General features: G+C 40.6%; 1 protein-coding gene across 2 annotated transcripts in view; it reads right to left on the reverse strand.

Annotated features, from left to right (window-relative positions):
• Positions 1–14,406, reverse strand: part of LOC135219951 (WD repeat-containing protein 3-like) — a 271,400-nt gene that overhangs the window by 85,387 nt on the left and 171,607 nt on the right. For both annotated transcript variants that reach the window (XM_064257236.1, XM_064257322.1), the window contains exons 13-15: positions 5,659–5,781; positions 5,388–5,492; positions 2,514–2,647 (exon numbers count right to left, since the gene is read on the reverse strand). In XM_064257236.1, the coding sequence (XP_064113306.1) occupies positions 2,514–2,647; positions 5,388–5,492; positions 5,659–5,781 (362 nt within the window). The remainder of the gene's footprint in view (positions 1–2,513; positions 2,648–5,387; positions 5,493–5,658; positions 5,782–14,406) is intronic.

Here is a 14,406-nt window from a genome sequence, read left to right on the forward strand (position 1 = left end):
AATGTGTAAATAATCAGTATGTACTCATTTCAAATAATTATTAATTAATCATTAACTATAATACACAAACAAACAAAAAACAAACCTTCCAATCGATTATTTACATTCTCAGCTCTTACCAGTCTTACGAGTATCGAACGAGCGCCAAGCAATCATTTTTCCTAGCACACAGTAAGCCATAAATTGTCATTAGTATCTCTCTTCAACTAATGAAACCACCAAACAGTATAATAACCATTCATTTCTATTCTTTATTCTATCTTTACCTAGTTACTGACAGCTATAATGAAACATACGCAATACGTATACGTAACGTAATAATAAAACAGAAGAAGAATTCTAAAAAATGCGTATTTGTTGGCAGTCTGATTATTTTATATTTTTTATGATATCTAATTCACATTTTTTTTATTAAATGTATTGCATGTACTCATTTCAAATCATTATTAAGTAACCATTACTATAATAAACAAACAAAAAAAAAGCTTCCAAACGTCTGTTTACATCCAGCACTTACGAGTATCGAACGATCGCCAAGCAATCACTTTTACACAGTAAGCCATAAATTTTCATTATCTCTCTTCAAGTACTGAAACCACCAAACAGTATAATAACTATTCATTTCTATTCAAACAGTATAATAACTATTCATTTCTATTCTTTATTCTATCTTTATCTAATGTTCTTTTTTTTTTTTATTAAATGTATTGCATGAATACTAAGTTTTTCAATTTACAGCAACCTTTTACCAATAGAATACTTAAAGCACAAGGGGTAGATACTGACCAATAGGAGAGCAGGACCTTATGGGGTGACTAGCATCAGGAACCAATGGGAGAGCGGGAGAATGGTGGCGAGTTTACTCAGTTGGCGGCGCGGGAGTTTTAAAATTGTTCTCGGTGGTCCGGGCAAATCTCGGGACTTTATAGCAACAACCTTTCGTATCTTGAAAACTTTTCGTATGTAGAGCAGTAAAATTTTTCGTATTGGCTTTCGTAACTTGGATTTTTCGTAAGTTGAGCCTTTCGTATCTCGAGGTACTACTGTACATATGGCGATGATCATTCATAAACACTGCGCTATGACGTCACAAATGCGTGAGGCAGAGCCTTCTGTCTTAGCTAATGGCTGAGCAGGAAATTTCTCTCTCGCATTTCCCCTTGGAGGAATAATAGTTTTCTTCCTCCAAGCATTCCCCCCACTCCTCCCAAATACCAGCAAACCCCCCATCTAAAATACTTTAAAAGACAATAGACTTGATACGTTTTGCGGCACGTGACTTGCAGAATTTGAAGGGCTTCGCAGATACAGAAAATCTATTTTTGAGAACTAGTGACTGCATATACCGTATATTTCGGAGTATAAGTCGACCCTTTAGCCCCAAAAAATCATGCCAAAATTAGGGGGTCGACTTATCTAACGGTAACAAAAAGTGAATCTTGATTATTTTGGCATATCGGTACAGGAATCCAGGCTTTACAGATGGCTAATAACAATGACAGCCTTGTTGAGGTAACTATGTATGTAAATACCAGTATTAAAAACATTTCGCACTGTAATACGACAATAATAATACATTAGAACATCCATTACTTTAAATAAAATGAAAAAAATCAAAGTAACTTGAAGAAACCCCAATCGCACAGCAAGTGTAAACATTGCTTAGCCATTTGTAGTACCGTAACTAAGAAGGATGCGTTCACTCTGACAGTTTTGTATTTACCGGGGTATTGTTCAAAAACATTTATATATGGTATGAAATCTTTATTTATCACATAAAATAAAATAAAAAAAATTTGTATTTAATGGTAAATATGTATTTAAAATCCTTTTAACAACCCAAGCAAATCATTAACTTGAGTGGCAGTTTATACATACATATATACGTAGGCTGTTATGCAGCGTTAGTTAGCGCTTTGTTTGTTTACATTACACACGAGTAACGTATCTTTCGTTATATCATTTCTAATCCTATTTGCCAGTATCCATCTTTTATATATTACACAGATTTTTTAATATACCGAGTATATTACCAGTATTTCATATGGTAAGTAGAGCAACTTATGTACCGTAATAACATCCAGGTTATTTTATATGATACGTTTTACCCTGCTGCTTATTTTGAGCGTACGGTTGGCCTCACATTTTATAGGTCGACTAATATACCCGATATTAGTTAAAATCATAAAAATTTACTCAGAATTGGGGGGTCGACTTATCTTCCGGTCGACTTATACGCCGGAATATACGGTAAGAGGAATCGCATAATTCGAACACGCATAATTCGGGACCGGACTGTATATATATCTACCAATCCAAATATCCTCCAGGTAAGAGGGATAAAAAATCACCACTTTGTTAGTTATATGTACATAACCAGAATTTAATTCAACCCACCTACTGGGCATTAATGTAAATAAATGAAAAGTGTTGGTTTAATGGATACATAGCTTATTACGTAGATTTATCAACATCCTAATCTACAATTAAAAGTAAAAAACTTAAACAAATACCTTCTTTGATCACCATAATCTGTACCATACAAACGAAGTCTAGCATCCTTGCTCCCAGTCACAAGCAAAGTGCCATCTGTTGAAAAATCCATACATGTTGCAGGAAGGGATTTTCCATACAGTTCATGACAGAGCTAGAAAATAACAAGGTATAAGTGAAGATCTGTAGCAATGTACTTAAAACTTAGATAATTATATAAAATTTTTAATCTTGTATAAAATTCAAATTACCCATTGTAAAATCTTAAATTTGAACCAGCATAATTTATCATACATCTTGGACAATGAATTTCCTTTGTATTCCTGATTAATAATTTGAGCTGCTGATCTTAATTCTCATGGCACTCATCCAGTGTATTCAATTTCATATATACAGTCCATCAGCTCTGTCAGTATTTTAATGAAGAATCTTGACAGTTTCTTTAAAATGCATTGTTTTCCAAGTCTTGAAAGTCACTGATTGTGGATAATTGATTGGTAACTTAGAACATGTTCAACTGTATGTGTTGTTTTGTATTTTATGCACTCGAGGATTGGGTATGAGGGTTTTCGTAAAAAAAAAACCACAGGTCAAACGTATGTAACCAATTCAAAGATGACACTTTTTTCATGAAAAACACCAAAATTAAAACAGTTTTAATGTTTTATTTTTATTATCAAAGTGAGTAGAACCTATGACACGAACAATTTGTAAAAAAAAAAATTTATATGCTGAAAAGCTTAGGGAAGAAAACTTATTGCCTTACAAATTAAAAAACCAAATAAAAATTACAAGAACCATTCCCTACTGAAAGGAAAAGCCAAGTTGATGGCATACTTTACTTTTGTGTCATCTATACAGTTTAAAACTTGCACAATTATCAGATAGTTATTTTCCCAAGCACTTAAGGAGGCTGATACTTGAACAGCTAGATTTAAATATTCATCATTTCCTAACACTGCGAAATATTTTTTTCTAAAGACATAGAAAAAAGAAGCACTACTGAACAAGGTATTAACCCTTAAACGCCGATTGGACGTATTATACGTCGACATAAATTGTCTGTTGGGTGCCGATTGGACGTATGGTACGCGATATAAAAGTTTTTTGTTTTTAAAAAAATTCTGCGAAAAATAGTTATAGGCCTACTAAGGCGAAAACTTTTGAATCACGCGCCTTGGGGGATGCTGGGAGCTCACGGATCAAGGCGTTGTTTTGTTTACAATCATTATGCAATATTTGCACCATTTTATATTAGCGGTTACATGGAGTATTATATATGAAAATGTGCGCAATTTCATGTAAAATACAATTAAAAACAACTCATGGTTATAACTTTCATCAGTTTTGAAATATTTTTATATAAATAACTGTAAGTGCCAAAATTTCAACCTTCGGTCAACTTTGACTCTACCGAAATGGTCGAAAAACGCAATTGTAAGCTAAAACTCTTATATGCTAGTAATATTCAGTCATTTACCTTTATTTTGCAACAAATTGGAAGTCTCTAGCACAATATTTCGATTTATGGTGAATTTAGAGAAAAAAAAAAAAAAAAAAATTTTTTTCCTTACGTCCGCGCGGTAACTCTTCTGAAAAAAATCAGACATTTTTTCGTCCGACTGTCGTAATGTCTGCACCATTTTAAATTAGCTGTTACATAAAGTTTTATATATGAAAATGTGTGCAATTTCATGTAGAATACAATAAAAAATAATTGGTTTTAGCTTTTCTCATTTTCGAAATATTTGCATATAAATCACGATAAATAGAAAAAAACCACGTTTGGTCAACTTTGACTCTACCGAAATGGTCGAAAAACGGAATTTTAAGCTAAAACTCTTACAGTCTAGTAATATTCAGTCATTTATCTTCATTTTGAAATAAATTTGAAGTCTCTAGCACAATATTTAGATTTATGGTGAATTTAAAAAAAAAACTTTCCTTCCCTCGCGCGGATTCTCTGCCGCAAATCTCCGAAATGCGTACGTCACATTCTCGTAATATTTGCTCCCTTTCATATTAGGCATTTCATGGAGTTATATATATGAAATGTGCGCAATTTCATGTAGAATATAAAAAAAAATAATTGAAGGTTGTAGCTTTTCTCATTTTTGAAATATTTACATATAAAAAAAAATATAAAAAACTCTACATTCAGTCAACTTTAACTCGTCCGAAATGGTCAAAAACGGCAATTGTAAGCTAAAACTCTTACAGTATAGTAATATTCAATCATTTGTCTTAATTTTGAAACAAATTGGAAGTCTCTAGAACAATATTTAGATTTATGGTGAATTTTTGAAAAAAAAAAAAAAATTTTACGTCCGCGCATTACGAATTCATGCATCATTTTGTGATAATATTTTCTCTGTGTTGCTTTGATTGTTTTACAATGTGTAATATACCAAAATGATCGCAATTTAGTGTACAATACAACGAAAAAAATTAACTCGTTAGCTTTAACCGTTTTGCTCACAGTGCGATTTGAATATAATTATATATGAAATTTTGTTTTCACTCTATCATATATCGCATTATTCATAGTATATGGTAATTATATTTTTTTTTTATTTCTGATGGTTGCATACTAAACTTCAGGCAATGACAAAAAAAAAGAACCAAAAATTAACTCTTACTCTTGAAAACTAAGCGCGCTGTGATTTTTTGAAGAAAAAAAAATTTCTGCTTCGGCGCTCACTCCGAGACCTTCCCGCCATACGGGAGACGATTTTTATTATACCCCTTCGGCGTTAAGGGTTAAGAGTTAACCAGAACAGTTTTAATCACAATACAATTTTTTATCTACTATAAAATATGGAATGTAAATTATCATCTGGATATTATAAATGAGCATTGGAAACAAATATAAATACGTAATTTTCGATGCTAACCTTGAGAGTATCCATAAAATAGAGGGTTTCTTTAAGGTCTAAAGTTGCAACTGCTATAAATTTTCCATCACTGGAACAGCGAACACAAGTGACTTGATCAGCTACCTGTAAAATTACAGGTAATAAATAAAAATCTTGAAAAAAAAATGCAACTGCACATTAGTCTTACATTATGATATACATCCACTTATATACATATGAAAAGAAAAATACAGCAATAATGCAAATGTAAGGCACTATGCTTCCAACTTGATACATAATACCACCTTACTTTAAGAGCTCTATCATCTTGCATGAAGCTTAATCTTTTCCCATGGCCTTCTACTTCATCTCTTACAAGTTCAAATTTCCAAAACTTCACCATTTTATCACTGCCTCCAGAAACAAATCCTCGCTGTGGAAATAGAAAAAAACAGCTATTATTAATATCAGTTCTCAGAAGCCTGGGAATTTCTGAAATGATGTCACATACAGAAATATAAAAAATAATTTCACAAAGAATGATTAAGAAATACTTGGAAAATAAATCAAAATGGATGTAATACATATTAATACTCTTACAAGGCCAAAGAGACTTAAGAAAATGCAATGTTAGAGAATAAAGAAAGTATATATCATACACTGCAATAGAAAAGGCACACATGCAAGAAAAGACAAAATACCAAACAAAACCTGCACACTCTAAAAATTAGAGAACTCAGTACGTACACATCTGTAATGAGAATGTCACAACAAGGAATGCCTATGTACCGATTAATTTAGTTACATAACATTAAACACCTATTGGACGTATTTTACGTCGAGATAAATTGTCTGTCGGGTGCCGATTGGACATATTTTACGTCAACATAGAAAAGTTTTTTTTTTAAATTTGCGGAAAAATACTTATAGGTCTACAAGCCAAAAACTTTTGAATCATGCGCCTTGGGGGATGCTGGGAGTTCACGGATCAAGGTGTTGTTTTGTTTACGATCGTTACGCAGGCGCGCAAGCGCGAATTTCTTTCTTATCGCACTAAAAAGTATCAGTGACACATCTCAGAAATTATTTCGTCACTTTGACATAATTTTTGCCCCATTTTAAATTAGCCGTAACATGGAGTATTATATATGAAAATGTGCACAATTTCATGTAAAATACAACAAAAAAATACTCATGATTCTAGCTTTTATCAGTTTTGAAATATTTTCATATAAATAATGATAAGTGCCAAAATTTCAACCTTTGGACAACTTTGACTCTACCAAAATGGTCGAAAAACACAATTGTAAGCTAAAACTCTTATATTTTAGTAATATTCAATCATTTACATTCATTTTGCAAAAAATTGGAAGTCTCTAGCACAATATTTCGATTTATGGTGAATTTATGAAAAAAACTTTCTCCTTACATCCACGCGGTAACTCTTCCAAAAAAATCATACGTGCGATTGTCGTAATGTTTGCACCATTTTAAATTAGCCATTACATACCAAATTTGTAACTAATTTGTATTTTTCATAACTAACAAACCTGAGGTCTTAACAGTCAAAGGCCCACCTCGAACCACCCCTCTAGCAGTCTAAACTGGGTTAGAAATATAACTGGTGGGTCACAGGTAGCCGTGGGCATTCTGGGTATACATGCCCCGTGACCTGGTATAGATGCCATTAGTCCCTGGATCTCACAAGTGTAATTTTAATTCTACCGGTTTCCAGCTTGGCGCTAGTAAATCCTAATGTTAAGACCTCAGGTTTGTTAGTTATGAAAAATACAAATTAGTTACAAATTTGGTATTTGTTCATACACGAAACAAACCTTCGGTCTTAACATTAGGATAGACTTACTATTGGAGGGAGGTAAGTCTCTACAACTGACTGGGAGTTTGCCACCTTATCCATTTCCGAATATATAGGGAAATTTTAAGAGAATGGACAATGAACCTAGGACCAAAGATATAAGCGGATCTATTGGTTTTCTCCCACTGGGTGTAGATACCATTCTACTGTTTACTCTTGTCCCTTGCAACTGGATCCACCTTCACCCCTCTTTTCCCTATTATCCAGAGGGGTGTGTTGCTACTGAAAAGTATATCATCACCTAAGATAGCTTCACAGTATGGCTGACCACCTCACCTGCATCTAGTCCGTTCCAGCACATGACGGTACTCTCCTTCATATTGCCCGTAGTTAAAGGAGTAGGAAGAAAGTAGTAAAGAAAAAAGACCAGTCATCCCATTCATTCTACTTTCATACCTTCATCTTAGACTAGACGCAAACTGACCCGCCAGGGACACTGGATGAACTATATCACTTGTTGGGCCGCCACCACTGGACCCAAGGAAAAAGTGTCCAAGGATCTATGGGCAACATCTTTCAAATAAAATGAGGTGAAAGTTGTTTGGCATTTCCACACACCAGCTTTCAGAATTTTATCCACAGACATGTTCTTTTTAAATGCCAGGGAAGCACTCACGCCCCTGATGTCATGAGCTCTAGCTCCCACCTGGCTATCTGACCCTCTGGCTTCTGCCGTATAAGCATCTCTGATCGTCTCCCTTAGCCAAAACGATATTGTATTCCTGGACACTTCCTTCTTGTTCCGTCCTGTACTTACGAACAACCTCCGGCACCCCGGCCTGAGGTGCCTTGTTCTCTTTAAGTACTCCCTTAGTGCCCTGACGGGGCACAGGAGCATCTCAGCTTTGTCGTTGTCTACAAAGTCTGCCAAGGAAGGTATGGTAAAGGAGTCGAATCTGCCGTCTACTATTGTTGGATTTTGGGTCTTGGCCACGAATTCTGGGACAAACTCAAATACCATTGATCTCCAAACCTCTCGAGTGCTTTATGAGAATAGAGAGGCATGTAGCTCCCCCCACCCTTTTGAAGGGGTTGAAGCCAGGGCCAATAAGAAGACTGTCTCAGGGTCAGGCTCCATCCGTGGACTGCCTTAGTGGTTCGTAGGGGGGTTTTGTCAGACTACTCAGGTAACCTTGGTTCAGATACCCAATCTGGGGCTTTTCTTTTGCTCCTTTTGGTGGGCATGACTGTTCAAAGCTGCCTCATCAGCATGGCCAAACCCCTCCCATGAAGACGATATGTCCACTCCTTTCATTCGTAAGACTGAGGCTAGAGCCGCCCTGTACCCCTTCACTGCAGATACAGACATATGTTTTTCTGTTCTGAATAGATATCAGAAAGTCTGCTAACTGCTGAATAGTGGTACCGAGTGGAGATACGTTCCCTCTACGACACCAATCACAGTCTGCTGACCACTTTCCTTGGTATACTGTCGCAGATGATTTTCTGATATTACCTGCCATCTGAGTTGCTGCTTTCTGCGAAAACCCTCGCGCTCGGAGGAGATACTTGACAGTCTCCACCCGTGAAGCGATAGGGACTTCACCGACTGGTGGTACCTCTCCACGTGCGGCTGACACAGAAGGTTGCTCCATGGAGGTAACTCTCTTGGCCACATCTACTAGGAGTTTCCAGTAGGTCTGGAAAAACCACTCTGCTTTCGGCCATAACGGGGCTACCAGGGTCATCTTGAGGTTCTGAGACCGCATTACCCTGTTCAGAACCTGACGGATTAGACAAAATGGAGGAAATGTGTACACGTCCAGATTGTCCCAGGGGTGTTGTAGCGCATCTTCTGCTACTGCCTCTGCGTCTGGGACTACTGAACAATACACTTCCAACTTTTTGTTGTACCTGGTTGCGAATAGGTCTATGATCGGTCCTTCCCACAACATGAGCATCCTGTCCACTACCTGTTGGTGTAGGGACCACTCCGTTCCCAGAATCTGATCCCTGCGGCTCAACTTGTCGGGCACTATGTTTCTTTTTCCCGGAATATACCTGGCCTTGATGTCTACCAGGTTCTCTATAGCCCACTGGTGAAGTTGAACTGTCATCACATGTAACTGCCGAGAAACTAGGCCTCCTTGCTTGTTTATATAAGCTACTACTGTGGTGTTGTCTGACATCAATACCACTGAGTGTCCCTTTACTCTCTCTCTGAATTCCTGTAGAGCCAGAAAAGCTGCTTTCAACTCCAGCACGTTTATATGGAGTTCTCTGTCCTTGCAACTCCATTTTGCTGACACCATCAACTCCTCCATATGGGCTCCCCAGCCTTCTAGTGACGCATCCGAGAACAGCAAGAGGTCTGGGGAGGATTGTTGAAGGGGGACACCCACTGTCAGATTGTCGTCATTCACCCACCACAGCAAGTCTTTCCTCACTTCTGCCGACAAGGGAATTTGCTCGTTAGGAGGTGATCTACTGTTGGTGACCAAAACTCCTTCATCCTCCATTGTAGAGACCCCGAAGGTGTAGCCTTCCTTGTGGTACTAGCTTCTCCAGGGAGGTTAGGATTCCCAGCACCACCTGCCACTGTCTTGCTGGCTGTGTCTGTTTCCCCAGAAAGGCATTCACCACTTGTTTGCATTTCTCTACTCTTTGGTCTGTCGGGAATACTTTTTGGCTTGTGTTGTGTCTATCACCACCATTCCCAGATATTCCAAAGCGTTGACTTAAATCCAACTGCGACTTCTCCTGATTCACCACAATACCTAGGCTGTGACAAAGCTGCAGGAGGGCCGCCCTGTCCCTGAGTAATTTCTCCCTGGACTTTGCTATCACCAGCCAATCGTCCAGATATCTTATTAGCCTGATCCCCTGGAGCATGCGCCCACGCCGACACGAGGGTGAACACTCTTGTAAAAACTTGAGGAGACGTTGTCAATCCGAAGCACAGGACCTTGAATTCGAAAGCTTTCCCTGCAAGACTGAAGCGGAGAAATTTCCTTGAAGACTAATGGGATGGTATCTGAAAGTATGCGTCCTTTAGATCGACTGTCAGCATAAAGTCTCCGATTCTGACTACTTGTAGAACCGTTTTCTGAGTTTCCATCTTGAAACTGGTTTTCCTTATAAACAGATTCAGCGTTGACAGGTCTATTACTGTCCTCCACTCCCCGTTGGCTTTGGGTACCAGGAAAATCCTGCTGTAGAAGCCTTTTGCCGGACTGCATACTTGTTGCACAGCTCCTTTTTCCATCATCTTCTTCACTTCATCCTGCAGAATAGTGGCCTTCTGAGATTTGTGGGCATAAGTGACGTGGGGTAATGGTTGATCTGTCCAGGGGCGGGGTTACCTCGAACGGGATCAAATACCCATCCTGAGAACATCCACCACCCACTGCTCTGCCCCTAGTTCCTGCCACACCTTCCAGTGATTTGCCAGGCAAACCCCCACTGGTGTGGCCGAGTGATGGGAGGCGCCCATCCTATCTTCTTGAGCCTCTCCCCTCTTCCCCTATTGCCCCTTCCTCTGTTGTTCTATTGTGAAAGGGCCGATGAGTTATCCTCTTTGGGGAAGAGGGTCTTGTGACTCTATTAGGGATGCTATGTCTCACTGTCTTCTTTCGAGACATCTGCTGTTGTCTTCCCTCCAAAGGAGTAGTTTGACTGTTAGACGTTTTCCTAACTGCCTGTTGCAACCAACCTATCGTTAGTGTCCATCCTTCTTCTATCTATCGCCTCTTCCAGTATGACCTCTGGCAACAGCAGTTGCGATTCCAAGATATCCCCATTCCTCATTGCTAACAGGGAATCCAAATCCACATTGCGGCTTAGTCTAGCCAACGCTGCATCTCTCCTCATTAGCAGGATATTTTTGCCCAAACATTGGCACTTACGTTTTGTCAGGTACGCAATCGCCTTGGAACCTGACTGTAGTATCTAATGAACAATGGTTCATCCACTACTTTCCTTGTTGCTTCCGAGGATGCAATCTTCGCCACTGCTGTTGACCAAAGGTCTAACCAAGAAGCAGCCTGAAAGACAGAAGAAGCTGTTGCTTCTAACGTAGCAGCCTCTTGGTACGTCATTGAAGGGCACTCCATTTTAACCTGATCCAAGGTTAATCCAGGCCTTAACCTTACAACATTAGGGTTCATTTGTCTAGACAGCAAAGGGACCTTTGGTGTCATATAATATTTCCTTTGCTTTATCATTGGAGGGGAATAAATTTAAATGATCTATTAGATCTTAAGGAATTTATCCCCTCCCTGCAATCTTTGCGTTTACGTGTTGCAAGACCGATTCCGCATGACTCGAACAATGGCAATTCATACGACACCTTGGTATCCCTCTTTAGTCCAAATGCGATGTCAATTCCAGGAGGAAGCATACTGGCCGGTGTTTCTGTCTTCTCCGAAAGGTTATTGAATTGACGAATCAAATCAATCACCTCTGCATACGAGGCCAGAAAACTCTTGGTTTTCTCCTTCCTCCGGCTCTAGTGTACCATTCTCCGTCACAAGGGAGGATGTTGTCTCGCCTCTATCTTCTGACAGACGGCTCCCGGAATTCCACGGCCGCCTGCCCCTACGGCCGCGGTCTCTTTGATCTTTGCTGGCCGCTGTTGGCTCGATCCCGGATAGTCAGCAGGGGAACGAGAACGTCTCACTCTTTCTCTGCTCACGGATCTAGAGCGAAGAATCTCGTCTAGATCTCCAAGATGAAGGCTTCCCTTAAGACAGAGATAAGTTCGTCTCTATTAGTATCGGCATCGTTTTCGAGCGTCGGCGAGCCCGGCCTCGACCTTCTATCCAGACGGACACTGCCTTCCACGAACGTATCCGCCGAGGTTGCCAACTCTCTATTTTTCGTACTTTTAATAGGAGCCTTATCGTCCTTCGTACGTATTTTGAACGGGCCTTACGGGGGGCGAAACTGGGACCTGCATTCCATCCTCTGCTGCACCTTTTGCCGCCAACGTCGATTTTGACCAGAGGTATCGCAGTTTTTGCGATCCGAACTGGCAACTCCGCCTCGGCCGCTAGCCCGCCGGCCGTCACCTCTCTCGCTTGTTCGGATTCTTGCGAACGGCTTCGTCTGCCAACCTTGTGCTTAATAGCCACTGGACTTTCCGACCTTCTTGCTGACTTGGAAATGACAGTCTTGGTCCGAAGATGAGGAAGAATTGATTCTTCTCCTCTTAGCCCGAGGACCCGCCAGGAACTCCCGAATCCTCCTCAACGCTTGACTGGCGCTCGCCGTGACGTTATCGGACTTAGCGATGACGCCGAACTAGAGGAAGAAGATGAAGAAGGCGAATCACACTTTTTCTTTTTGTCTCTCTTATTCATTCTCTTCTCTATATCCTGTAATTTCTGCATTACAGTTTGCATTGACGGGTCAGAAGGCGTATTTCTGGCTCAGCTCGTGTCGCTTGCGCGAATATCCTTTAATCTATTATTTCTAGGGTAAATGTACTAACACATACCAGAGAATAAATAAAATAAAGAAAAAGGTCAGTATAACTGACTCGCTCCCCACCCTAGGAGGTGTCGGTATGAACACTAGGCGAGTGAGACCATTTTTTCTACCACGGAGCCAAATGCCATAGAAATCTCCCACTACAAAACCCTCCAAGAGGGGAGCCGTCCCACAGAGGGAGCAGCTCGTACTACTACTACACCATCCCACGCTTGCGACTGCTGCGCCTCTAGTGGCCATCCTTTTCAGTTAGCACTCACGAGCACACGTGCTATTTTTCTCTCTGTGTATTTTGTGCCATTTCTTCGGATTTTTCGATAATGGAGCGTGCAGCTATTGCAGCAGCTAAGTTAAGTACTCAGTATTTTACGGTTAGCGAGTCTTTTCCGTCCCGAGAACGGTATTTGCCGTTTTTTAGGTATAGATACGTTCTCGGGGCTGGAAGCATGGCAGCATGGTCCTGCCGCATGTTGGGTTCGTTCTTGGTCTCCCATACCTAGAACATCCCTTATTATTTTACGCTCTATTTTGATTATCCGCCTTTTACGTCTACTCAAGTTGTTATACGTGTCTGTATTTCACCTTATGTAGGCTTTTCTTATCCAGACCTAGTTCAGGTTCCTTGTATCGGCCCTGACTAGCTTTGAGTGGTAGACTTGCCTTCGGCTAGTCGCACACTCCTGGATTTTTTCTCCTGCTATTTTACCTTCTGTCTTTCATTTTATTATATATATTTTTATTTTTTATGTTTTGTTATTGTTAGGTTAGTTGGCGTCTGGCTTTTGCCTAGGCCCTGGCCTCATAGGAGCTGTCTACCCTTGATCAGTTCTTGTCGCTACCGCTTGATCAGTTCTGGGCCTCGCTTTTCGTTCTTCTTCCCATAGCTTCTCTCTGATCAGTTTGGTTTGCGCCCTATGGGCCTATATGCTACCGCTTTTCAGTTCCAGTTTGCTTCCCGATAGCTTCTCTCTGTCAGTTGGTTGGCCTAGGCTTGGTTACCGTATTCTTAGTTTACCAGCCTCGTGGTCACTACGTGATCACGGGTCAGCCAGGCGCCTGCCAGGTCCCCCCTTTTGTTCCCCCTCTCCCAGCTCATCCCATATGAGTCGGGTCGGGTGGGGGTGGGTCGGTCTGCCTCCTTGCTCGCCCAGCATGCCCGAGCCTGCCTCCCCCTTCCCCTCCACCGGAGGGGGTGGCCTGGAGTCCGACGTCCCTTGACTGGTTCCGACCTCTCCGCTTCTCGGTCGGTCGGCCGGGTGGTACGTTGTGGGGGGCTCTGGCCTTCCCCCCCTCCGTTACTTCCTTGTCGCTCCGGGTTAGCGCGAGTCTGTATGTCATCTCGCCCTTCCCCCCCCCTTTACTAGAGCTCCTCCCTACCGGAGAGTCCTGGTATCCAGCGGAAGGGTATAGTCCACCATAGTTGGACCGGAGCATACAATAGGTCTTTTACTTAACCGTACCGTATTGCTGAGTTTACTAGACTCCGCTTCACTGGACCTAGTCCGGTTACTTGCATGTAGTTTAAGTTATCTTTAAGTTTATCTTAAGTTTCTTAAACCATCCCCACCCCACCCCTCCCTTAGTATTTACCGGATCTCTCCGGGATTATAGCCTATTCAGGCCATGCAGGGAGGGGTTATGCCCAAATTTTTTTAATTTTTTTCCGAGCTCCGCCATGTAACGGAGTTCTTTTGTCCTTAGTCTGTAAGTGTTCCCCCTTTTAGATACTCATGTGTCTTCCCACTTACAGGC

Source organism: Macrobrachium nipponense, chromosome 11 (assembly GCF_015104395.2).
Source record: "Macrobrachium nipponense isolate FS-2020 chromosome 11, ASM1510439v2, whole genome shotgun sequence".
Taxonomy (NCBI): Eukaryota; Metazoa; Arthropoda; class Malacostraca; order Decapoda; family Palaemonidae; genus Macrobrachium; species Macrobrachium nipponense.